Source organism: Pipra filicauda, unplaced genomic scaffold, assembly GCF_003945595.2.
Source record: "Pipra filicauda isolate LSUMZ 115617 unplaced genomic scaffold, ASM394559v2 scaffold107_size2268652_pilon, whole genome shotgun sequence".
Classification (NCBI taxonomy): domain Eukaryota; kingdom Metazoa; phylum Chordata; class Aves; order Passeriformes; family Pipridae; genus Pipra; species Pipra filicauda.
In genome coordinates this window covers 1405867-1433279 of record NW_024103518.1, presented here as the reverse complement: position 1 = coordinate 1433279, position 27413 = coordinate 1405867, and the positions used below count along the sequence as shown (strand labels likewise).

At 35.1% G+C, this 27413-nt stretch overlaps 1 protein-coding gene across 1 annotated transcript in view; it reads right to left on the bottom strand.

Moving 5' to 3' along the window:
• The window catches only part of LOC113995955 (contactin-associated protein-like 4), a 208956-nt gene that overhangs the window by 148165 nt on the left and 33378 nt on the right, over positions 1-27413 (bottom strand). The window contains exon 2 of the mRNA XM_027736529.2: positions 11759-11869. Coding sequence (XP_027592330.2) covers positions 11759-11869 — 111 coding nt within the window. The remainder of the gene's footprint in view (positions 1-11758; positions 11870-27413) is intronic.

Genomic DNA, 27413 nt, shown 5'->3' with positions numbered 1-27413 from the left:
GAAACCCATGCATGCATCTGGCCCCTTTAGCAACTCTGCTGATTACAATTTGATTACGTCGGTCCACTGGAAAACTTAAAGGTACAAATTATGATCACGAGATTAATTTTACATGACAAATACTCATGTAACACAAAAATAAGACATTTTTTCATTGCAATTACAAATAGAAGGCGAGAGGGTTTTTTGTTTGGTTTTTTTTTTTTCTTCTGCCGTTTCATTTTCACACATGTTTGTATCTCTAGCACTTGAAAGATTAAATGATGAAAGCTTTTCCCTATTTCTTCAGGCTAGAAAAGTAATCAAGCCTTCTTAGTTCTCCAAAAGGCAAAACAATCCCTTGAGGAAACACAGTCAACAATGTAATGAGTTGTGAAATCTATGATTTTAATGGGTCATTTCATTTTTGCCTGAATGGCTCTTTCATGACTAGTCTTCTAAGCTTACCAATTTCAAGGTTGACTTTTTGCTAAATGTAGACAGCTGGTCTTCAGCAGGAAATTAGTAGCTAGGCCTGTGATTTTATACAGAAATTACTTATTATACCCTCTGATTTCCCCACATAATATATTTTAAAACTATTACTGCTCTGACTATTAGAGGATGTAAAAAAGGGTAACTTGGGAAAGAAGTCCATATAAGCAAAAAAAATGATTTTTGGTTTATGAAAAAGATCTTATACCTAAATATTGGCTACAGTGCTAGAGGGAAAGTGCAAAAAGCAGAATCACACAGAAAACAAACCTATTGAATTAATATTTTAATATATAAGAATCCTGATTCATCATTAAAAAAAATCAATAGCTAGACCAAAATCTGTCCTGGTTTATTGCATTTTAGATCATGTGTAAGGCACACACAGTTAATGCTCATAGTACTTTTACTCATGTTTCTATTGAATGGTTGCTTCTTAGCAAAATGGATATGTATAAGGCTATGGATATGTTAAACTTTGCAGAACTTTGTCAGAATATTTACATTTTAGTAGTTCAGAAATATTTACCTCTAATAGCTGTACTTTGAAAAACTGTAAAGTCATCACTGCTTAAGGATTTTTTCAAGTATCAGCTACACTCAGGAGCAATTAGTTTCTAAACAGGAAGAAGTGTCTCTTTTGCCAACTGGTGTTCACTTCAGAATGCAATACTCTTTTTAACAATGTAATGAGTCCCACATTTATTGTTATAAAGTCAAAAGGATATTTTACAGTTAACAAGGTGAGAATACACTGAACACCTAAAGAGATAAAACACTATCTTAGCATAAGTCTAAATAAAACAACACTGCATACATTGTCCAGAATTCTTACAATTAATGAAGGTAAAATATCCAATTAAACTCTCATGGTCTATCAATCAAAACATGTTTATAAGATTTCTTATAAGTTTTTGGATATAAATAATTGCAAAGATATATTGAAAAACATGAAAATGCTTCACTGAATATCGTATGAAAAATCTCTTGTGGAAAATGAGATGGAATAAAAGGAGAAAAACTAAAATTACCCAAAGAAAAAACAAATATATTTTTCCAGTTCTTTCTCGTCCTAAATCAACTCCGATTTTGTTTGATCTGAGGTACTTCTACAATATTTAAGGACCTGAATTCACTTTCTGTGGTCTGCTATTTTTTTCTTTTGTTTTGAGCTTAATTAAAATCAACGATTTTATAAACGTTCTTAGACTGCAAACATCCTATTTCAGAATTAGAGACATACAATAACCTCAAATAAAGGGTTCTGCTTTCCAGGTGTAAATCTATTATCCCTCTCAACAACAGCAAAAGTGGAGACCCCACTCCATCCTTTGGTTCTATATGTAGAAATCAGGTGCACTCAACATGAGGCAGCTTAATCCCTTTTAAAACATAGAAGTCGAAATATCAAGGCTGTCTGAAAACAGATTTATCAGTGAGATCCTACCAGTGATCTTTTGACAATTTATGCCTTAGAATCAGTAGACACTTTTGATTTCCCATCAGAAAGACATTCATCTTTCTCCAGCTCAAGGATCTAATATCAAAGGAAGACTTTGGCTGCTTTATTTCTAAAAATAATGAGCACAACTTTTTACCCACAACCCAAGTAAACCATAACGCTGAAAAAGTTTTGGGTGACGTCTATTTTATACATTTGTTTAACATTTTTATTTAATTATTAAAATTATTTCTAACATTCCCCTTTAAAAATTCAGAATGCAGCTATCATCATATATGATGCTAAAAGTGCAAAGGTTTCTGGACTGTGGTTATGTTAAAATTCCACCCTTGTGTCTCTTTTCCTGCAGCTGGCAACACCGGAGATCTCAGTTGTGGATATTTTTAAATCAATGCCTGATCAATGACACTAATTATGTACTTAAAATCCCATCTGCATTTCAAAATCACATTAGCCTAGCCATACTTGTACTGTCCTGCTCCCACAGGATATTCACTAATGTATATATTTTGTTACGTATGAGAAATTTTAAAATGAAGAGATCGTTTCAATTTATCAACAAAAAATAAATGTTGATAAAATGGGGAATAACATTTCTATATTGTGTTACCCACTGTTCTTAGCCACTATTGAGCAAAACATATTTTTTCAAGATGCAAATGATTTTAACTAAGTCCTTCTCATTTTCCTGGAGATTTAGTTAGTACTAGTTTCTCGTGGATTTTTATTTATTTATTTATTTAAATAATTATTTTTCAGGAAATTCCTGGGTAATAGACTTAAAATTCTGTTTTAGATTTCAAACCTTGAAAAGTCTGGAAGATTCCTACTGAACTTTCAGATTAATTATGTATAGTTTGAGAATGAATAATTAGTTTTGAATACAATGAATAACCTCTCCTTAGATGCATTTGTTAATGTGGGTAACAATTTCATTTTGGATTTTATTTTGAATTTTCATTTAAACCTGCTTCCTCAAACAGGATTATTTAAGGTTACATTTCTCTTTGTTTATCTTCTGGAAGCCTAGGTAAACTCACACACTATATAAAGGAAGATGATTCTTTTACCTCGAGATACTGAAGACTGAGCAGCTTAATTTATTGGTGATCTTTTAGTTTCCTTTAACATGGTTCATAATATATAATATTATATATATATACATATGTACATGTATATTGTATATATATATTATATATATAAGATATTACATATATGTGTATATTATATATACTATGTAATATTATATAGTATATAGTATATAATATAATTATACAATTAATATATAATATATAATATATAATATATAATATATGATATATTATATATAATATATAACATATAACATATAATATATAATTTACAAGTACAACTGTCTCACTAGGAAGAGACAACAACAACAACAGAAAGAAAGTTAAAGAAATTATTTAAATTCTAGAATCTTCATGACACTGCAATTTAGGTCCTTAATATTTAAAATTTTGAAATTGAAGGGGGACTGTAAACCCTACAAAATATGCAAAGCAGCTCTCATGTCAGAGCATCCATGGCAATTTTAGAACACACAGGTGAAGGCTTTTTGGAGCAGCTACAAGTTCATAAATTATTTAACTGCAAAAAAATAACTAAGAAATATCTTTGATCCTGCAAATGTTGAAAATATTTCTTTAAGGTGCAGTACAATCCATTGATTCTTAAATGACATTAATACACAAAAATGCATAGCACTGAACTTTGTATTGCAAAAAACAGAATTCTTCATTTTGTTAAATAATGACAGACTGACAGACTAACAAGTGTATTGGGTTTCTGTGGCACTAATTTTCATGATATAACACTCATTTCTCTGTCAAAATCCTTACATACAACAGGTTGTAACTGAAGATTATTCACCTAGAACATAAACTATTCATGTTTTGGAAGAAAAACAAAAGGATATAAGTTCGACAAAGACTGCTCTTTTTCATCCGGCCAGGAGGCCAATGAAGTTTATTTAAAACAGCAAAAAAATAGGAGATCACTGTCCATCTCTCCTCAAAAGTCCAGAGCAGGACCAGGTTGTGACAGAAAGTTTAAAAAAGTGAATGAAAATTGCAGTATGTACGTAAAAATGCATTCTGCATGCATAATATCATTATCTAATTATATCTCTGTATTTCACTTATTCTTTATTATTAGATCTTACTTTAATATTGAATTTGATTAAAAATTTTAAAAATAAAATCCCATTAATGGGCACTTTATTTCTGTTCACTTTTATAGCAAAAAGATGAGACAGAGACAAGTCAGTAACTTTTCACCAGAAAAATTCCTTTGTATCTTAGTGGATTTAATATCATGAGTTTGTTACTTTCTAAAGACACGTTTTGTGAGTGTCTAATATGCTTTTAGCTCTTACCTACTATTTTCTGAAGTTGCTTAGCTCATGATTTTCTGTATCTTTGAGATATCTAAGGATTTAGACTAGAATGTAATATAATAAACATTGCAAAATAGTATAAAGATTATGAAAATATTTAGATGAATTATTAGTATTTGATACTAAGGGAAATAGTGACTAAAATATTCGTTAGAATGACACCATTTTGTAGGGTTTTGAGACTGATTTAGTCCAGGAATTCTGAGTTCTCCGTTTATCTGTAGGCCCTACTATGGCTCTGACATGACAGTGCAATGGCAGTATGAGCAGGATAATAAAACAAAAAAAAAAACATGTATGCCAAAAAATTGATTCCTAACAGGCTAAGGAAAACGATTTTAAAGATGTCCAAGTAAAATCTTGGAATTTTCTGCAGGGGCATGGCAGGAAAAATGTTTCATATTTCTAGACTGCTTCCCTTTAGAATTGAAAATTTCAGAGTTCTTTAAAAATGGAAAATTTTCCGTTGTTTTTTTTTTCAATTTAGGAAATTTTTAAATATCCTCAATTTTTCCAGTCTAGAAATTGGTGAACACTTTGGAGTGCTTTTGATTTTCCAGCAAAAAAATTCCAGCCCCTCTCCCCTTGCCTCAAACATGCAGGAAAAAATTGAGGAAAATCAGGTGCATCATCACTTACAATCTATTTTTGCTTCCCTCGAAATATTAAAAGAGGTATGATCTTAAATTTTTCATTACTGCAAAGGATGCTGGAAATCAAATTCTATCGTGACTCTCTAAAAGCCATCACAATGATTCAAATTTTTTCATAAAATTTAGCCTTTCTGTAAGATTTCAAAAATATTTTACCTAAAACCATCTAAACGCAGAATATCAGAATGGCTATATCCAGATTGCTGGTTTTTATTATATTAACTTTAACAAAGGGGATAGCAGGGGTTGCAGTAAATTTTATTTTTGAAGTAAATTTTATTTGATCATTTTAAAAAATTGTTCTCTCTTTTTTTTTTTTTTTGCTCTATCCCCATAGCTCTATTTCAGGTAGAAAAACAGACCCAAACAAATTTCAGCAATAAAATACTCTTATTAACATTTCTTCTCTGCATTTCACCATAATTTGATTTTACTATTCCACTGATGAAACACATGAAATAGCTGTTTGAAACCTTTTGTTATGCTTTGTTATGCTTGAATGAATTCTGACGACAAGGCTGGAATTAGGTTTCTAGAAATAACTGTATGAATATTCCTAACTCCTCCTAAATGTTCATGAAATCACAATGGGCTGTAAATATTTAAAATGTTAGTAAATCTTTGATCCTATTTATTCACTCTGCTTAAGAGAGAATTTAGTTTTCTTTTTCTTTTTTTTTCTCTTTCTTTCTCATTTTCTCTCTTTCCTGCTCTCCTACACCCCACTGCAATATCAGACTCACAAGACATACAGATATGAACACAAGACAAAGCAAAACAAAAGCAGCATAAATTTGAATTTAGACATAAATAATACTGCCCCAAATTCTACCTTTAATGTACACTTCAGAATTTTTTAAAATCATGAGAGTGCAACGTGTGCACGTGCAACACCATATGCAACTTTCATATGTGGCCAGATATTTTAAGGTGTTTAATACAGATGTTAAAAACTTTTCCTACAGAAAAAGTGAAGCTGTACAATGGTATTAAAGACAATTTCATGATTAATATACCGAGAGATCAATGGCAATGTTCTCACTGAAAGTTGTAATTGTTGCAGAAGCTACAGAAAAAAAATAAATCTATGATTTCTTCCTCAGAAACTGAATGGTACTGGGATTTCACTGACAATACAACAGCACACATCTTTTATGCAGAAATCACTGCAGGAAGTGCTTCTTGCATTTTTATTTAAAAGTAAAAGATTTAGACTGTTACTTTTTCCTAACATAACTGCTGAAGTCAGGTAAGTCATAAAAATCTAAGTCATGATGCTATACGGTTCAACTTAGATTTGCTGTTAATTTATAAAACTATAATAATTACACCAGGTTAGATCTTTTTTGTTCTAGTGTCATTTTCTTATTGTTTTTAGTAAAGCAAAATATCAACCCCAATGAATTTTATTTGCATATTACTGAAACAGAGGGAGTAAGCTCTTCCTGATGATGTTTTGGTGACATACAATCCTAGCTGCTATTAAGGTTTTTTAATTTGTCTGTTGCTCTAATTTTAATTGCTAGCACTACATTATGAAGGTTAAACTGCTTCTTAAAAAAAAAATGCTGAAAATAGCCCCTCTTAATGTGCGAGAAATGTTCTTTTTCTTTAACCACTGATTTGATGTTTTCTTTAACTGTTGATAGAATTCCTTTATCCATTTTGACCTACTTAGTGCGAGTTCTCAAAAGGTGATTAAACTATACTGTTTCATAAAAACAAAAATATGCCTCTTACAGTACCAAATTTAACAAACTATCTTTTAAATACTCTTTGAAATAAAATGACTGCAATAAGATAAGTCTGATATTCTGTGAAATGGTAAGGTAAAGGTTAATTAAAAAGACAAAGAAGCTCCATATACACACCAGAAAAAAAAACAGACCAGGTAGTTGTTAATGCATTCAAATTTTCAGGGTGATTCTGAAAAACTGGCAATGTAAGCTGACAGCATAATTAAAATACATGGGTTTCTTCCTACTTCAGGGAAGGAGAAAGCTCTAAGCCAGGTTTTTTGGCTATTTAACAACTGCTATATTCAATTTCCTTCTGTCATATTTTGATAAAATAATTGTGTGTGAATATGGGGCAAGATAATAACAGCCAAATCCTTATCTAGCTTATTTAGCTGCCCAAATATGAAGGCTCTTGCAGTGGTGTGTGCACTCCTGTGGAAAAATTGTCTTCTTAATTTTTTACCTGTAAGGTTGAAAAAGTTCACTAATTCAAAAGGTCTGCTGCATTCTTGGGTATAAAGGCTCACAGTGCAATTATTAAATCTTTTCCAGTGGGAAAGGAATGGAGACCTAGAGTGTATGTACATCATGGCCAGGCTTCGTGAAGGAAGATTTGGAAAGGGCTCTGCCCACGTTTGTTACAAACACACTGGTGGCTAAAAAGGCCAATACGAGACAGACACGTCCGGTTGCAAAAGGCACAGCAGAAAGACTCCTTAGGTGGGAAATTCTGCAAGACACGATTCTTTCTGCGCTGTCTTTTCTCCTCAGGGGTGATCCTGCTGCCTTCTCAAAGGCATCAACAGCACTAGAGATGGGGTGTCTCCAGACCTCCCGACTGGAGGCCAGAGTAGACCAGTTCTGTTGATCAATATGGCCAAGGCTGAGATGTTGTTTCAGGCAGTCCTTGTATCTCCTCTTTGGGGCTCCTCTCTTGCAGCAGCCGGTGGCAAGTTCCCCATCAAGCAAGATCTTAGGGAGGGGGTGGTTGGTCCTTCATCCTGGAGACGTGCCCTGCCCAGCCCAGCTGTGTTCTCAGCAACATGGCTTCAATACCTGTGACTGCTGCCTGTTCTAGAACAGATGGATTGGTCACATCATCTGACCAGGGGATGTTTAGGATTGTTCACAGGCAGCGTTGATGGAAGCGTTCCAGGAGTCGCAGGTGGTGGCGGTGGATGACCCATGATTCAGATCCATATGAGAGAGCAGACAGCACTGTGGCTCTGTAAGCACTGATCTTGGTACTTTTCTTCAGGTGTTTATTTCACCAAACTCTTTTATGAAGCTTTCTGAAGGCACTGTATGCCTTTGCTAACCTGTTGTCTGTCTCCCCGTCAATCTCACCATCCGAGGAGATGAGGCTGCCTAGGGAATTAAACTGCTGGACTGATTTGAGCTCTGATTGCCAATGGTGATGTGGGGATGATGGGGGACTTGCTGAGGTGCAGGTTGATGGAGAACTTCTGTCTTCTTTAAGCTGACTTCCAGCCCAAAGAGCTCAGCAGTGTCTGCAAAGCAGGATGTTAAACGCTGCAGAGCTGCTTCTGTGTGGGCAACAAGGGCGGCGTCATCAGCACAAAGCAGCTCCTGGACAGGATGGTTTAAGGTCTTGGTGTGGGCCTTCAGTCACCTTAGGTTGAAGAGTGTATGTACAACCAGTGTGAGATACTCATCCCACTGCAGACAAAATCAGAAGGTCCTGAGCTCAGCAGTGACACAACCCTCTCTCTGTGTGCCCAGAAGCACGTCCTTGATGGTCCAGCCTTGGTACTGGCATTTATGGTTCTTGTCACTATGGATTTGTGTTTGCTTGTGTATAACCAACAAAAGTACTGAACAAAGGTGGCCTTAGAGTTTCCTTTGAAATTCTGTGGAAACACCTTTGTACAGGAATAATGAATGCTTTTTGAGGTCAACCAGCTAGATCTTAATACACCTAATTTGGACTGTACCAATATTGTGCTATTACTTAAAATTAGAAAGTCATACGACATTGGGCCAAAAGTCATGTCCACGTATATGAAAACCCTGCATTTATGTCTACTATATTGAAATAATCAAATCAGATATTTTTAAAATTTATTTTTCCATTTTAAAAATATTTAACTGCTATTAGTATTTGGTTATTTTTTTTTACTTAGTTCTTGTTACTTGATTTTTCTCTCTACTTTTCTGTTATTGCAAACAAAGCTGATGTCAGAGTAACTACTTAGCAGTTGGTAGCATTCATTAGCTGTGCTGAAGTACTGAATATCTGCAAAACTCCAGGAAATCAATGAACTAGTAATAATTAAAACTTTGAAGAACATTTAATGAGTTATTTCTGGATGTTATCACTTTCCTTAACTGCTAATGGACTGGAAATATTTTTGTTATCATGGATTTCAATCACATTATCTTTTTCCTTACAGAGAACTGAAACATATTCTCAGTTAGCTGTTCTACTAATCCGTCTCTGCTCTCATAATTTTTATTATGTCTTCATGTAAAATATACTTTGTACTTTCTTTTTTTTTTTAACCACAGTTAAAATGGTTATTTATGGTCTCTCCTCAATCCCTTTAACTTTCCCTAACTATTTTCTACATTTAGTAAACACAAAACTACCCGGTCAAAGAACCATTTCAGTGTAACTTTCCACATTCCTGATAAAGTTCCTGCTACTTTTTAACTTTTCATTGCTACTGTCATTTATATGCATATTTGGTTTATTTCTTTATTGATGACAAAAGTTAGACTCCTAAATAATCAGTGTAAACACACTCAACTTTTTCCTGTCTAAATTGCATTCAAATTTCCCTAGTCTTGGCATTTTGAGGACTAAAGATATTATTAGGTTAGAACCACAAGCTGCTTATCCTAATGAATGTCAGAAAGTCACAGTCACTCAAAAACACTAATTGGGGATGAATAAATGATTTGGTTTTATTCAAAGTAGAGAACTATCTATGAATTATCCTCTTTCAATTACCAGACAATTTCTTCTGAAACTGTAATGATGTTTTCATTGCTTCTATGACATCACTGACAACACAGAAATACAATATTTCCCTAATAAAAGACTTTTTTTTCCCAGTCTACCAGTCTGTATAGTTTAGCAGTCATTTCTTGTGTGGTTAAATGTTTTTGCTTAAAACCATGTATGTACAATGACTAGTTTTGTTCCATCCAAATAAAGCTTTCATGTATATACACCTACATATTTTCAGTTTACCCTTGAAAATTCACAGAAAATAGTTAAATATAAATACAGTGCAGAAAAGGTATTCCTGGTTCCATAGCAAGTACTGAATCTGTACTCTCACTGAAAAATAAAGAATAAAATCCAAGTTAAAACTGATTTTTTTAAGATTATGTTATTGAAGGCAAGTCCTTCCAGGTCACACAAATTTCATTGATATCACAACTTCATTCAAAACAGAAGTTCATATTTATCAAATCTGTACACTGGGATAACTAAATAGTTTGGGATACTCCTTCTCCACTATATCTATCAGTTTGCAGCAGATATTCCAATAAATCACGGAGATCCAAGGACAGTAGTACTTTTGGCAGTGCAAAATATCCTTAGGATTTAATTTATATACTTCTCTATTATATAAATTAATGTAAAATATTTTAGTTGAATATATATATATATATATATATATATAGGGGAATTGGATGTCTCTGAATATCCACCACTGTTCTCATCATCTGTACTAATGTTGAATTATTAAGACTAGGTTTTGACCTAAGACACAGTATTTCAGTGAAGTCTCCCAAGACTGAAGCTTTGAATCAGTTTATTCATCAGACTCCTTATCAGTAATAACTACATAAAAGACAGCATCCATAGGAGCTCCTTCTTCAATAAGCCCATAGAGCAGCCACTGAGCCCTCATGCAGTCTAACAACTTACCATAGGTGGGAAACTGAGCTTTGTAACTTGAATTTAGACTACACTGTGGTTCCTGGTTGGTTTACAGACACCAGACAGAAATTATCTGAAACTGTAACGTACGCTCTTGCACATCTAAATTGTTTTTATTTTAACCCAGAGTTTAGCTGTTTTAAGAGCCATAATTTTAAAACAGAGAATTTTCTTTCTTCAGGGTGTGAACAAGTGGGATTTTGTTTACCAATAACAACATAAAATCCTCCCTAAAGATATTTATTACTCCTTAGCAGTAGCACTGTGATGTTAAAACCAAGAGCCTCGTTGGTATGCTGGGGAAAAAAAAGGAGAAAAATTGCCTTTAGGATGTTATTGATAGAAATGACTGAGCTCTTGGATACTTAATGAGATTGATGACTTAATGAGATTGATGACTGAGATTTCTCAGTATTTTTAGCTTTTCAATGTTCAATGTACTTGTATGTTTGGGGTTTTTTTAACAATTAATTGTTAAAAATAGACCACAAGCACAGCACAAAGTCTAATGTGCAATGACAGTCTAAATATTTTTTTGACAGATTTTATGTAATCTAACAGACATGGTCAAAAAACTTCTGAATAGGTGCTCTTCACACAGAAGATATAGTAGGAATGGAGAACATGTTTACTATAGATAAAAGAAAATCATAATCTCTTATTCCTACAGTATCCTTGACACAATGTAAAATATTTGATTTACCTCTAAACTTCAGGTAAAATGGTTAATCTCAAGAGATTCTGACAGATACCCAAGTGTCTAAACCTTTTAGCTACATCAAAAAAGATAAAAATAGCAATGCTATCTAATTTTAATTGCATTTAACTTAAAAAAAAATTCCTATAATTGGCCAAAAAGAGTGAAAATGTATGATGAATTAGTAAATATGATTGAAACCTAAACAGAGATTTCAGAAGATTTGTGTAGAGGTTTAAGATAAATAATAAAATAACAGGCAAGTTTCCTTCACTTTAGTAAAAATTTGGACCATATCCAGTTATGCATCATTTTAACATTGTGCACAGGTAAAAAAATTCTTAAAAAAAATTATATTTAAAAAAATTAAAAACGATCAATCAGTAAAATGCACTCACCCTCTCTTCGATTAAGCCTTGCAAATCCAGGGCTGTGGCTGCTGGACAGCTCTGAAGAACTGCTGAATGATGACTGAGGCAAAGCAGACACCAACTGAGCATCACAATTATCTGCCAATGAAAAACACCACGCTCAGGTTAATGCAACAAGCACCACTTACTGGACGTGTAACAGGATCAACTCTGTATGTGAGAACAGCATATCTCTAAAAAATTCTTCTCCTTGTACTGCTGGAGCAGCACTTTTACTTTTTTTTTGTTGTTCCCCCCCCCTCCCACCCCAGTATTTCATGAGACTATCAGGGTATAAACGTTTTTCATGTGGCTGTACTTGCTCACTTCTAACCCAACCTCTGAGAAAAACCTGGGAAATGGTTCACAGCTCACTCCCTATGATTTGCATGGATAACAACTGGCACATCTAGTCTTTGTCTTAGTACAAAGCTACAATTTCAGCACATGCTTTTTATTTCCTTTAGACCTATGTCAGCACAGGTCTTTGCAATCACATTTAATGTGCAATCACATTAAATACTGCTGTCTCTAAAAAAAAACCAACCAAAAACAATAACACCCAAACAAACAAACTGAACCAAATCAAATAAAAAATAATCTCAACCCTTTTTAACAACTGCAAGCTTGACAAAAGTGAAAATCTTCTACTTTACCAATGGCATGTGTGTTTGATAAAGACACAGGACAAAATCATTATCTCACAGTTATTAGTATGCAAGTCCTAACATACAGAATAAAACCTGAGTGTTTCAGAATAAGGAGACTTAACTGCAGTTTGCAATCAATTGTGCATAAACAAGCAAATGTTAATCAATACTTTGGATGTTAAATGCCTCTCCAGCTCAATTACTATACAGAGCATGTGTTCATTCTCCATTTAAATTTGAAAAATATAAATTGAGAATCAATATCTGATCTAGTTTTAGCTGAAAGAAGATTAACTTTAAAACCTGGAAGAAGTAAAAGCAAATCTTTCCCTAATTATACTGGGCTGGCATCTGTTGTTTAGGAAAAGAGGAAATTATGTCAACTTTATGAAGTGGTTCTTTGCAGGGCAATCATATTCTTTGGGTGGAACAGACAAGTGAAAAGTCACAGGTGAATTCTTCTTCTTCTAACCCTTCTGCCTGTCTACCAGATTTCCACTGTCAAAAATCATAAATATTAATTAATGAAAAATCTTTTTCTCACTGTCATAATTAAGAGTTTCTGGTGAATAATTATGGATATTTCTAATTAGCAGCAAGACTTTTATATGAATGTCTCGAGGGAGTTTTTTGATCACCTTCAAAAATTATTATTTTTTTTAAAGTTGTTTAATTTGGTTCTTTAAGGAAAACTCTTTCTAAAGACTGTACTGGCCATGACTTTTTGAACTAGAAGTTCTCTCAAGTCCCATAAATAATATACATTCACAACAGTAGGGTTTATTAATTGCTCTTGATAAACTCACATATACCATACTTCCACCAAATTCAGAGTTCTTCATTCATGAGAAATGAAGAAATAAAACTATTCTTTACTTTCACAACTTTATTTCCTGCTCTCGGTTTACACAATACAAAAGGCAAAATTTTATAACTACTCTCTACTGTCTCAGCACAAGCTCATTTTTTCACTTCATTATCCGCAGATTAGATTTGTAATGGTTAAAGAAGCTGAGCTACTTGGGACAAATTGTCCAACTGGTGAGCACAAAAAAGAAAAAAAAATGAAGGGAAATGAGATTTCATCTTATGAGCAAATGCACTGCACTGGTGAGTGTTAGAAAAGGATATCATTAGTGAAAGGTTTCTTTACAGCACAGAAAATAAAAGGAACTAGTTAGTCATAAACTGCACCAGAAAGAGAAGAATATGAACCTGCTGTGTTTCACACAGAGAGCTGCTCACACTACTGAGGCAAGAGAACATTTTATGTGCCACTGATCCTTTTTCTACTGCCAAAACCCACATTGTAAGCCTAGATACCAAGATGAATATTAAGAGGAGAAAATAAAAAGGTATTTTCCAAAATCTACTTACATGATATGCAATCATGAAACCACAGAATAGTTTGGGTTGGAAGGGACCTTTAAAGGTCCTACTGCCCTGACATAAACAGGGACACCTTCCACCAGGTCAGGTTGCACAGAGCCCCATCCAACCTGACCTTTGATGTTTCCAGGGATGGGACACCTACAGCAAACTGTCCCAGTGTTTCACTACCCCTTTTGTAAAATTTTCCTCCTTTTATGTAGTCTACCTCTACCCTCTTTTAGTTTAAAGTCATTACCCCTTTTTCCATTGCTGCAGGCTTTCTTACAGACTCCCTTTAAGCATTAAGGTCTCCATGGACGCTTCTCTTCTCCAAGCTGAAAAATCCTTTCTCTGCCTTTCCTTATAGGAAAGGTTCTGCTCCATCCCTCTGACCATTTTTTTTTTTGCCCCTTCTCTGGATCTGCTTCATGGTCCATGTCTTTCCTGTGCTGAAGACTTCAGAGCTGGATGGGGTAAAATGTCTCATCTCTTTCATATGCCTCATATTTTCAACTCTGATCCTCTGGTGAGAGGTGGCAGGCGTCATGAACCACCAGGAATGAGACCATGTGATTAATAGTTAGAAGCACTAGAGACAAACACCAGCAGACACACTTCTTTAACAACACCTCAGGGTCTGAATAAGTCTTCACAAATTTCAATTCAGAAGCAAAAAAAAAAAAAAAAATAAATGTACATTTCTGCTGGATGGATGATACACCTGCCTTTGTATTGTTTGCTTCTGCTAACCACATTTTTCAACCTTTTTTTCTTTCTAATGTACATATTAGAAAGGAATCAAAGGAATCAATTCAAAAGGAATTATTCTACCTGGATGTCTCATTCTCACGTATTTGTGAAACTCATCTACTTCTTTGAGATATTCCCAGAAGAATTCACTGAGCACTGAGCACTTACCACTTATCCTATAATAATTTATGTCAATCTCAATTTGTAATAGAAAGGCACATAAACAGCTGAATATGAAAAAAGGTGTTATCTAAAATCCAACAGTGCGTGGCATGTTTTTCTGCCTTTCCACAATAAGAGAAACGAGCAATGTATCTCAAACAGATATACCTTGAATAATTATGCATTTATTTTACGACAGCTGCTGCGCTTTATTTCTGGAAAATAACTTACGAATTTCTGCTTTATTGCCCAGCACATGTAGCTTAAAACATATTCTTGTTGCGACTTACGGTGTGCAACCTGACTGGAAATTTAGTAAGAATTCCAGAATGGAATCCAAAACACTTCGTAGAAATTGTCAAGAACCAGATGGTCACTATCAACTTGTTTCTCCAGTTAAATACAGGCAAATGACAAAACAGCCTGTTCAGTGTGAGAATTCCATACGGTTCCACCTACCCTGGAAGACTTTCTGCACAATGGAAACACTGCTGAATTCAGGGCTTTCTCACATGCTACCAGTCACTCTTCATTTCTCTTGGACACCCTGCCACTGTACCACAGAACAGGGCTTTCTAGGGATGTTTCACACAGCTGTTTCAGGCTAAATAAATACTTAAGTAGTATATTCTAACATGAGTTTTAGTTAAAAATTCTCTATCACATTTTATTGTTCGGGGTTTTTTTTGTGATAAATATTTAATTTTTTTCAAACAATAGTTAGGGATACCAAAACCACAAAGAAACCATAGGTTTCTGTAATATGGACAAAAATCCTGTAACAAATAAGATTTTGTGAAGGAAATAATATGTATTTAGTCGTGTGATGCTGATGTAGAGACTTTCTGGCAAATAAAATCAAGCTCAGTCCTACAGAGGCATCGTAGAGTAATTGTGCAATGAGAAGAATAAGGAATAACTGTGAAATGCTAGGGTTGAATAATGCAGTATACTGACATGAGCTGTAACAGTTGCTCTTTAAAAAGCAATGTCTGGAATGAGTATGACAGAAAGGCATCATTCTGTGAATAAGAGGTGAAAAGCTGAGGTGCAGTTGGTAAAAAAAAGGAAGAATGTGCAAATTGGGGGAAAGGATATATAAACAAAATATGTTTCATCACCAAATGAAAAAACTTATTTTTATTATATAGGGCATGTCTTTCTGTATGCTATAATTCCAGTGTGAGTTTACTAAAATTTATAAAGCAACTGAGGCATTTTTTAGGAATAAAACTCTTAAGTGCTGCATGTCTAAAGTATGCCTATCAGTTCTCTTCCAGCTTCAAATACTATATTATTATGCATATTCACAGTAAGTCAAGAAATTTTTAATACAGGGGTATAAGTTACAGAGATCATGCTATATGAATTAGAACAGATGGAGGTCAAGAAGGATATAACCCAATAATAATAACAATTACAATAGTAGGTTATCATGGTTATATTTATAATGCTATGATTGATCAAATAAATCTGTCTTCCACCAAAGCAGCTGCTTGTTGAAATAAAAATAGTAATAAAAGCAGTAGAATACCGGGACAACCTGAGATTGATTTATTCAAAATGCATACGTGTATATTTTAATTTCCATGTAGTGAAAAAAACACAATGAAATTTACAGGCACAAACTTTTTTCCTCAACAACATCAAGAATATATGTAATTGATTTAAACTTAGGTGGAATAGATAACCTACTGTTTTTCATATAAATTTTCAGCTTGGTCCATAATAAAGACTCACAGATTTTCATGCATTTCAATTTGAGTTCAAATTTACTCTAAATAAACAAATGTCAACACATGGTGCTTAGTTACTAAAACCTGACATGCAATAAAGATATTCTGTTCATAATGATCTAAAAAGTACATGTATTACACTGACACGTTAACTTTATTTAAGACATATTTTAATTCAAACTAAAACATTCCAACACAAGAGTACACGCAAATCAGCATATTACAATTTCACTAATTTAACTTTTTAATGAAATTACTTCCAGCTATTATATTGTTGCATACACTTTCTTTCCTTAAAATTCAGTTTACTCAAAACTCCCCCAATGAATAAGAACTACCAATTTTTTTATTAACTATTAAACTTCTGGTAAAGCAGGACATAAGTAGAAAAAGAGGAAGAAAGACTGTGATTTTTGACCTCCCTAAAAACCTATCACGTTCTTCAGCTTTATCAAAGACTCAAAAGAAAATACTGAGTGCCTAAAGAGCAAAGTAATAAATATTTTGGCATTAGACAAAAAAAAAAAATTGTTCCGATAAGCCACATGAAGAAGAAACAACAGCAACAAAACCAAATCTTTTCTTATTACTGTGAAGACCAAAAATTCCTTAGCCCATTTACTCTTTTCAGTGAAGATGCCTCATTTTCCCTGACAGTGAGCATATATCTCACTATACTTAACAGAACTTTTAAACATGTTAATTGTGGTCATTTAGTCTTTGGTCAGGCTAAATTTTTTAATTTATTTGTTATTTAAACGTGAGTTTTAATTAATAGATTTCAACTCTTTCTTTGAGGGGCTGGAGGGAAAAGAAGGGGAGCTGACTGCACAAGATAAAATAATGAAGGTTTCAGGATTCTGAAACATTTTCCCTGTGAATATAAACAATTTATCAAAAAAGCAACCTTCATGGCAGGGTTGGTTATTTTCTGGAATTTGAAACAAAGTATTCCAGTTTTCAGATAAAACTGTCATATTTTTCAGATGTTACTTAACACAAATTCAGCACAGAGTTCTGACACTTAGCAGCCAATTGTTCCTAATACATTCAAGTCAGGCATGTGATTTTTACCTTAACAAAATACATGCAATGCTATAATTCTTTCCTTTCAAGGAGCCATCTCTGTTTCAAAATTGCAAATATTTCATGTCAAGGAGGTATAAAGAATAGGAAAGACACATTTCCTGTGTTCACAGACAACTGTGTTGTCATCCTGAGGTACAAAAATCTTTTTCTGACAGAACACAGAGAACTTAAGACAGATCAGGAGGAAGAAGTTAAAGACTGTAGTTAGACAGACCAGGATTTAGTTATAAAGGAATGGAAGGAGTACAAAATTATGTTTCTAAACACAGACATTTGGAAAGATTAACACCTTACAATAAATCTCCAATAGCTGATGTGGTTGTTATATAGCTGGGTTTTATGTTTCCCTTAGTTAGTTAGTTAGTTAGTTAGTTAGTTAGTTAATTAGTTAGTTAGTTAGTTAATTTTATTTTTTTAATATTGTCTGACTACATGAACACTTTATTTCCCATATTTTAGGAGAAAGAAGTATGAAAGTCACAGGCAGTCCTGAAAATCCACAAGAAAGTGAAATAAAGGACTTCCTTGTTCTTATTACCCAGAAATCAGCCATAAGTCAGCAAATCTTGTGTTAATTGACATTAAAGATACATTAATAATAAATGATTTAACTCACTCCTGATTCTCTTCATCTTTTCCAGAACCTTTCAGTCTATGATCCAATGCAAGTGAAGTACTATCACTAAAACTTAACTCCTAATTCGTAGCACCATGGGAAAGAAAAAAAATGTTCTTGTAACAACTTCCACGATTATTGGATCAAATCTGTATTTTTTTTTTAGTGATTCCAATTACATTTTATGTTTGTGAATTCAGTGATGAAAGAGCATATGATTCAATGGAACACTAGACTAGGACAAATTAGGACTGAGAGGTGATGGAAGAAATGGGTCGTTTTTGGTTAGGATCTTCCTGTTGACTTTGAAGACATATTGCAAAGTTTATTAATTAAGCAAATATGCTGCAACAACACTTTTAGATCAGATACTTCAAGGTGTATCCTAGAAAGTAGAAGGACACAGCCTCAACTAGACAGGAAATTTTTGTGTTTTTTGACTGAAAGGCAGATTTCACAGAATCCCAGAATACGCTGAGTTGGAAGGACCCACAAGGAGCATCGGGTCCAACCCTCAGCCCTGCACAGGCCCAGCCCCAAAAGTCATACTCTGTGCCCCAGAGGATCATCCAAACCCTCCTGGAGCTCTGGCAGCCTTGGGGCTGTGCCCACTGCCCTGGGGAGCCTGGGCAGTGCCCAACCAACCTCTGGGGGAAGAACCTTTGCCTGAGATCCGACCTGAGCCTGCCCTGACACAGCTCCAGCCATTCCCTTGGTATTTCTTATCAAACAAGAATCAAAACATTGAAAACATTACAGAATCTCAAGTTTGTGGGTTCTTATGGGCCTTGTTTAGTTGTACAGATTCAAACTAAGATTATTTACTTAACATTTCTATTACCGAAATATTTCTTTTTGGGTTTTATCATCAAGTTTTCATGGGGATCTTGGTAACACAGAATGCAAGTTGAAAAAGCTTTTAGTATTAAAAGATAGTAAGATATTAAATGTTTATAGGAATGATCTTATGGATAAGGAATTTAATTCAGTAAGTCTAATGGTTTTGTTCTGTGAAAAGCTATGAAAAGCTAATGCAATTTATAGTGTAAGTTAATAGTTTCTTAAGCAGGTGTGGTAGTAAAAAGACAAAGTTTTTAGAAAGAATAAAACAGAATTTATATATTGTAAGGGAACAGAAAAAAATACAATTTATAATTAAAATATTTCATACTGATCACAAGCAGACAAACTTTATTGGCAGCATTTTTTTCCAATATATCTGTATCCAATGCGTTGCACTATCTGAAAACTAATTTTGTAGCAGCATGAAATGTTCTTTCTCATGAAGTCTGTCTTAAACTTTTTCATTGGATGATAAAATTTTCACTGTCTTTTTCTAAGTCATAACCTTTTTTTAAATTAGGAATATTTTACTATAATATTTTTCAGCCAAGATAATATATACGGAATCTAGTAACATTTTTCTTGAGATCAGTAAAAGCTTCTTTAGCAAAAGACATGAGTATCTTTCACAGAGGTACATACAAATCAATTTTTTTTTTCTCCTAAACAAACAAATGCAGAGAGAATTCACACAAAAGGGGGAAAAGACTTGTTTGTTCCAATGATAGCTTTGCTCAAAGGTCTTCAACTGGATTACCTTTCACCCAAGAAACAAACTTCTTGTACTTAAAGTTAAAAAAGAACAGTTCTCTTCTATTCAAGGTAAAATTTATATGAAAGTATTTCACAGCGAAGGAAGCAGTGAAATTCAGTGCGTAAAAAAACCCAAAAAAAACCCCACAAAACCCCCCAACTGAATCCATGACTCTGGCAATGAAATTAACATAAGCAAATCACATCAGCTCTCACAGAGCTGATGTTAACATGATTATAACATAATCATGTTATACAGAGCAATCTTGAACAAATAACAAGTAAAATGCTCTCCATGTTTAGAAAGATACTACCCACCATAAAAATAGTATAAGCAGAAAGGGAAACTCACAAACTTTTTTTTTAATAAAGATATTTGTTTTTGTTTTTTTTTTTTCTTAACAAAGACTTTTTCAGATCAAAGGAAATTATATTCATACTTTTTGTCATAGAACCAACTTTAAGAACTGTCTTTTCCTGGATGTTAATCCTTTTACACAACCTCTCTAAGGAGACCTTTACAAAAGTGTAGCATCTGTCTGAGTCTGCAAGATTCTGCCCACGGATAAAAAGCTGAAATCCCCTCAAACTTTACTTTCTGCTTCAATCTTACATCTTTTCTCTGCTACTGTTTCCCAGGCAAATTTTACTGCAGTAAACTTGATACTATATATAACTTTAAATTTATATATAACAGATTTAGTAAAACTAAATTAAGAAGCCACTCACCGGAAACACGTTATTAATGTTCTTTCTAATTTATAAACCTGGTTATATGTTAAGAGATTACACACTTGTAGAACAAAACCCTACTCACTCTTAAACAGAGTGGGGGAGGAAGGAAAGGAAATAGCATTTAGGGAAAAATGATTATAGGTTTAACCTGTGAAAGTATCATGATTTAATGAATTTTAGCAGTATTTACTTTTGTATTACTATCACTATATTGACATGAGCAGGGAAACCCAAGAGGTTCAACAATACTGAGGGCAGTACAGGTAAAATCCTTGTTATGGCACTGTAGAAAAAGAGGAAGCAAGAAAACACATGCAGTTATTAATTTCAGGATTAAGAGGGTCAATAGCACACTGACTCCACTTACAAACTACAAAAATTGTCCCAGAAACCAAGCAAAAAGCCAGTAATTCATATATATACACACAATGTGCAATCGTATTTTACAATTGTAAATTCCCTTTCTTTTTCATAATTATATAAATGTAAATATTAGTGCTAGGAAATAATATCTTTTTTTCAGATGTAGGATTTACAAGACAAGACCTTAAGTTTACCTTCAGTTGTAAGGTTTTGAGTCTTGCTGTCTTGTCTCCACACGAAGGAAAAATCTCCTTTCTCCATCATCAGTCATATTATTTCAAGGGAAAGTTTATACTAATGGTGATCAAGTTACCTCAAAAATTCTTCAGTAAGACAAATTCCTTTAGTCTTATTCTGTGAGCCTTATTTTCCAGAGCCTGCATCACTTTGCAGGTTTACTTTGAACAGCCAGCATTTGCAAATTTTTTTTTGAAGGGAAGCTACAACCACAGAAACTGGTAGCAGAGGTCAGTGCTGTAGGCTGAAAGCAAACTGATTCCCAACTTCCATTTTTTATTTCCTTTTATCAATTACTTTCATATACTATATTTTGCAAACTTTTGCCCATGGCATTACACAAGTCTCACTTTGCAGAAGTTCCCCATTACGACCCCTTAAGCATTCCTTAGGTCCGTACTTACCAAATTATTTTCCCTTTCAGAAGACACAGATTGATTTGGTAGATCCCAAATGTACACCACTCTGATTACTAGCTACCTCTTTTTATTATTATTATTATTATTGTTGTTACTACTGCTATTATTCACAGAATCACACAGAATCACAGAACATGTGTGGTTGGAAGGGACCACTGGAGATGATTTAGTCCACTCTCCCTGCTCAGGCAAGGTTCCCCACAGCACGTTTCTCAAGATTGTGTCCAAGCTGCTTTTGAATATCCCAAGGGAAGGAGACACCACAACCTCTTTGGGCACTCTGCTGCAGTGCTCAGTCATGCTTGCAGTAAAAATCTTCCCCATGGTCAGGTGGAACTTTCTGAGTTCCAGTTTCTGCCTGTTGCATCTTGTCCCATTACTTGGCAGCACTGAGAAGAGCCTGGACAACCTTCCTTTAGAGACCTGTATACACTGATGAGGCCCCTTCTCAGTCATCTCTTCTCAAGGCTAAACAGGCCCAACTCTCCCAGCCTTTCCTCATGTCGAGGTTTAGGAATGGTATTCCCCTATTCAGGGTTCCCACTGAAACATTCCAAACCATCTGCCTCTCGATGATGCTGATCCCTCTCCCTGCTCTGAAAAAGAACACCACAAGGACCACATGGAACATATAAAGGGAAATATATAACCACAACCACATGAATGGACCAAGTACCATTGTGACCAGTGGCTCTGTACATAACACAACAAATTCCCAGATCAAATTAGTTTCCAATTCACTCTGGGCAGATCTCTTGTTTTCTCAACCCTTGGGGCCTGATGTTGTGTGGTAAATAAGACTGTTGTGATTTAGGAACGGTATTCCCTACTTTAGTGTTCCCACTGAAGCACTCCAAACCTCTCCCCCTTCCTTCCTCTTTTTCTCCTGCCTTCTCCCTGCAGTGGGCTGGAGAGGAGACTTGGAGGCACAAAAAGTAACAATCACGAGTTGGGATAAGAATGATTTATTGGAAGCAGCAAAGAAATAAGACAACAATACTAATGACAGAATGTAGAGGAAAAGAGGTGACGGATTCATGTGCTATTGGTCACCCCCCGTGGAAACACCAACAATACCCAACAGCTCCCACACTACCTGACCTGGAAGGAAGCTCTTCCCACATCCCAGAAAATGAGGTGAGGTGCTATAGAAGACCTCCAGGTCCTGGCCATGTCCCCTCCTGGCTACTGCAAAAAATAACCATGTCCTGGTCAGAACCAGGACACCTCATAAGAGAGATGTTCCAATCCCCTATCACCTTAGCAGCCCTCTGCTGGACTTGTTCCAGGAACTCCCTCTCTCTCGGGTCCTAGGGAGCTCAGAACTGGACACAGCACTCCACGTGAGACCTCACTAGGTCAGAGTAGGATGACCTCCTGGTGATTATTGCCACCTCTGCTGGCAGTAATTTTCCTAATGCACCCCAGCATTTCACGGGCTTTCTTGACCACAAGAGTACACTTCTGGCTCGTGGACGACTTGTTGTCCAAACAGATCCCCGAGTCCTTTTCCACAGAGCTGCTTTCCAGAAGGTCAGCCCCCAGCCTGAACAGGTGTCCCCAGGTGCACTTCTCCCAGTTTGTGCCATCAGCAAACTTGCCAAAGAGGCACTCTGTCCCTTCATCCAAGTATTTTTATCAGTAGTAGTATGCAATTTTTATTCTAGCATATGTTGTAGATAAAGTAGGACTAGATGAAGTACCTGTCTTTGAGGCATTCTTCTCAACAAAACTCAGTCTGGTGATCTCACCTTAATCACAGCCACCTACTTTGAGATTGGCATTGAGCCAGTTTTTCTGGAATTTAAGATGTCCTATATTAATAACATATAATGCAATTCTTTTAACCAAAATTTTATCCAGCAATACAACACATGGCTAAAAGTTATGCAAGTATGTAATACCAGAAGTGCTTTTACAATGGATTTCTGATTAATATGTCACTTAACTCCTTCAGATTATTAGTGAAAGTTTTAAGTTTAAATAATTGATTAAGTTGAAAAACTTAATTGTTTAAGAATTGATCTGAATATGAAAGCTTGAGCTAATGCCTTGTATAGACTCAAACCCTTACGCTGTTACTCTATGTGGTCTTTATACATCATATTCAGATCTCTATGAAGGTAGTTTCTGCCATCAAAAACCATCACCATCACTTAGTCAAAGTCCAAGCCCAATTCCTTTTCACTGACAAGTTTTTTATTCACCTTATGATTTGCAAACACCAACAATGAATACTGGTTTTAAGAGGTTTTTGGGTTGCATGGACATGCATGGACCACAAGTACTAATACTTTTTTTTTTTAATATTTGGGATCTCCTGAGATCTGGTATCATCGTGTATAATACACAGTGTAACAGGCTATCAATTTCTCTGACATTTATGATTAAATCTGTTATTGTTATACAATTGCAATGAAAATCTAAAAATATTGAATTTGGAAAGTCAATGAGAAAAGCATTTAAAAATATTTAAAAACATTTAAAATATGGAGAACTCTGATTTCAAAGGAATGCCCGAGCAAACTTACTGATTTTCTGATAAAAATGAGAACGACTTTGAGAATGGGAAAATTTAGAGACAATATCTCCACATAACTTCTGTATTTATATATCATAGACCATATACAGATACACTAAAAGTATAAAAAAAGAAGTGCAAGTGCTTAGAGCAGCAACGTTATACACCCCTTGCAAATCCTGAAAATCAGGCTTGCACACCTCATTGCAGGTCACTGCATGCTACAGTGCATTCTCAATTATTATGTGTTACTGCAACATACTTCTCTTTCCGTTTTGGGGACATTTTTCCCTCCTACCCCTGGAGTGGAGTCACCTTTTGCTTCCTTTGGAAGAAGTATTCTGAAAGTTAACATCCCTGTCAGAGTATTCCACACTAGATGCATAGATAACAAATTCATTGTTCTTATCCAAGTACTTTAAATCACAGGAAGTTCACTTTCAATTAAGGCATAAGAGAAAAAAAGAGTTTGCTAAATTTCTTTTTATGGAAAAACAAGAGTCCACACTCATTTAGACCACTCTCACTACTTTTTGATTTCTCTTTGTCTCTCGATTTTTTGCACAACTACTTTGCTGTTCACTCCTTATAAACCATAGTTTTTTTTCACTACTTTGCCTGTTTGGGACTGTTGTCACAGCAAACACCAGTTGGAGAGAGCTTTTCTGTCAATGAATGGGATGAAGTGCCCCTCTTTGAGTGCTTCATCAGCTCTTATAGGTAAACTCATCTTCCAAGTCTCTTAGAGATTCAGAAAGATTTAATTTTTCCTCCCATATTTCCTTCCATTCCCTTCTTGGGATCACCACTCTTCACAACTAAAATAATCTTTGTTCCATTTCCTTAAATATCCAGACATCTCTCTGCTAGGCTGGCTGCCATCTCTACTTTGCTGGATAGTAAACAGTGCCTTGCTCCAAAGCAAAATACCCCACAGATTTTGGCTGTCCATTAAATAGAGTGTTCTTTGCTGAGATAAAAATGTGCACTCCATTTGAATAAGTGATGTCTTTTCTGTGTTTCCCAAGAGAAAATATTCTACAACAATATAACTAATGATAAAGTATCATGGTGGATTCCACAAACACAAAGCTTCAAAATGCAGACTTCGCAGGGGCAAAACCTGCCAACGTCACCTGTGAGTGGAGATCCAGCATGGGCACAGCATTTCTCTAGGAGTTATTCAGGGGAAGTTTCTCTTAAACTAAAATAAAATTTTCACACATACCCCAATAATTAATTACTTTCTAAAATAAAACAAATCAATATTTGTAGTGAGGCCTAATTGGCATTGATCTAATCTAAGAAGAGTAAAGATTGGAAGGCGCAGGAAAATTATCAGCCGGCAAATCCCCACTCCTGTTTCAGTGCACAACTGTCTGAGGAAGAAGGCAAAAGGAAGGTATGCTCCTTTCCATAACCCCCTAGGCTTTGCAAATTTACCCACACCAACTCGGTGCTAAGCAGTGAAAGTTTCATTTCATGCTATATTTCTTTGGGATATTTCTCTGAAAATCCTCCCAGTTAATTTTCTCTGTAAAACTGGATTTTGGCACAGCTCTATCTGAGCAACCAGATACTACCACTGCTGCTATTTCTACTACTATTAGTACTAATAATAGCAATATGAATGGAATATAGAGAAAAAAAATCATCTGTAAGACTTTTGGATAAATCTTCACACACCAATTATAAATGGCAAAATCTCTTACAAATAAAACTGGTGGCCTTGCTGCTGAGAATAAAACATAGCAGAGGGAACTATGCCACACGTGGCAGTAAAATAGGGGGCCGTGGCCCATTTTAAGGTTATGATATCTCAGCATTACGACTTCAGCAGTGATTTGGGTAATAACAATAATAAGGAAGTGCTCTTACAATGAGGATGTCCATTTTTTCACAAGTTCAGCTGAAGCTGCCTATATGCCTGGCACTGCATTAAAAATGGATCCTAAGGAGAACAGAGACACCATACTTTACCCAGTTAGCCCAGCCCAGAGAAAGGACCTTAACCACTGCTCTGTGTTAAATGTGTTTTTTTCCATTGCTCTAGCACAGTAAGTGGAATTGAATAAGTGAGCTCCCTAATATATGTCCAAAACACTGAATTACTCCTTGCACCAGTGAACACACATTTAATGGTGGAGTATTCCAAAATAATGTTTTTTCTATGGTGTGTAGACATTCATTGAGAGTAGCACTTTGTCTTTGAGGATAATGCACAACAGGATATTGTACAGGGAAAAAAGAGTCAGATCAGTGTTAATTTTACAGTTTTCTAAGTTACTTGTAGAAAGTAGGAAAATAGTTTCTTCTTCCTTATTTTTTTTTCTAATAAACACTTTTAATATCTAACTTATGAAACAAACCTTTCAGAGATTTTTTTTTTGAAAGTTTATTCCCAGCAATCTTTACTAAAGCCACTTAAACCATTTCAAATAATGGACAGCTTACTATGAAAGAACAAACCTATAATGTCCAAAACATGCCTTGTTTTTTCCTTTTTTTTTTCCCTTACATTGTTAAAAATGGATGGCAAAGGGACATCACGTTGAGCAGAATTGGATTTCAGGATTTTGTTTTGTAAACACTTTATTCATCGTTTTTTGACATGACTTGAAGAAAATGTATCCTAGATACCAAAATTCTTTGTCTCTGGAAGGGATGAGCACAGTATTCTGACTGGAATACAGCTTTATTGTTCAAATTCAAATGACATCCACACAATGCCACACAGGAAAGAAAAACAGCGGATGGTGGTCCATTTTAAATTATGGTGACTTTGCATTATGACTTGAACAGTGATTTGGGTAAGAACCTCCTTACAATGATTTTTTTTTTTTTTAAATTTTTTTTTTTTGGCACAAGCTCAGTGAAAGCTAATTGTACACCTAAAACCTCATTCAAACTGTGGACTAAGAAGCACAGTGGCATAATAATATTCCAGGTCAGCTTAGTTGCCACTAAATGTAGGAAAACTGAAATGAAACCACTAGAACTTTATGTCTTTATATTCCGAGCGTTTCACATGATTGTAGTGGTTTGAACCTTGTTTTCCCCAGAGGCTAAGAGAAGTGGTAGACCCCTAGGGGTGGAAACCCCTGGAAGTTTTGAAGTTCTGCCCAATGGGCGCTCCTGCAGAAATGTAAACATACCACAACCAGACCGGAAAAGAAGAGTTGTAGTTTGGTTGTTGTAGGAGAGGTGGCCATGTTGTAGAGCCACGAGGAAGGGGCTCTGAGCCCCTTGGGGCCTCTGGGGCCTCCCAGCCCCTGGCTGGGGGCTGCAGGGACCTGGAACAGCATAAAGCTGGGCTAGGTGCCTGTAGTATGCCGGGAGATGTTTTCTCCATGGGCACAGAGCAGCAGCCGACGCTGACTAGAGAAACGGTGGCAGAG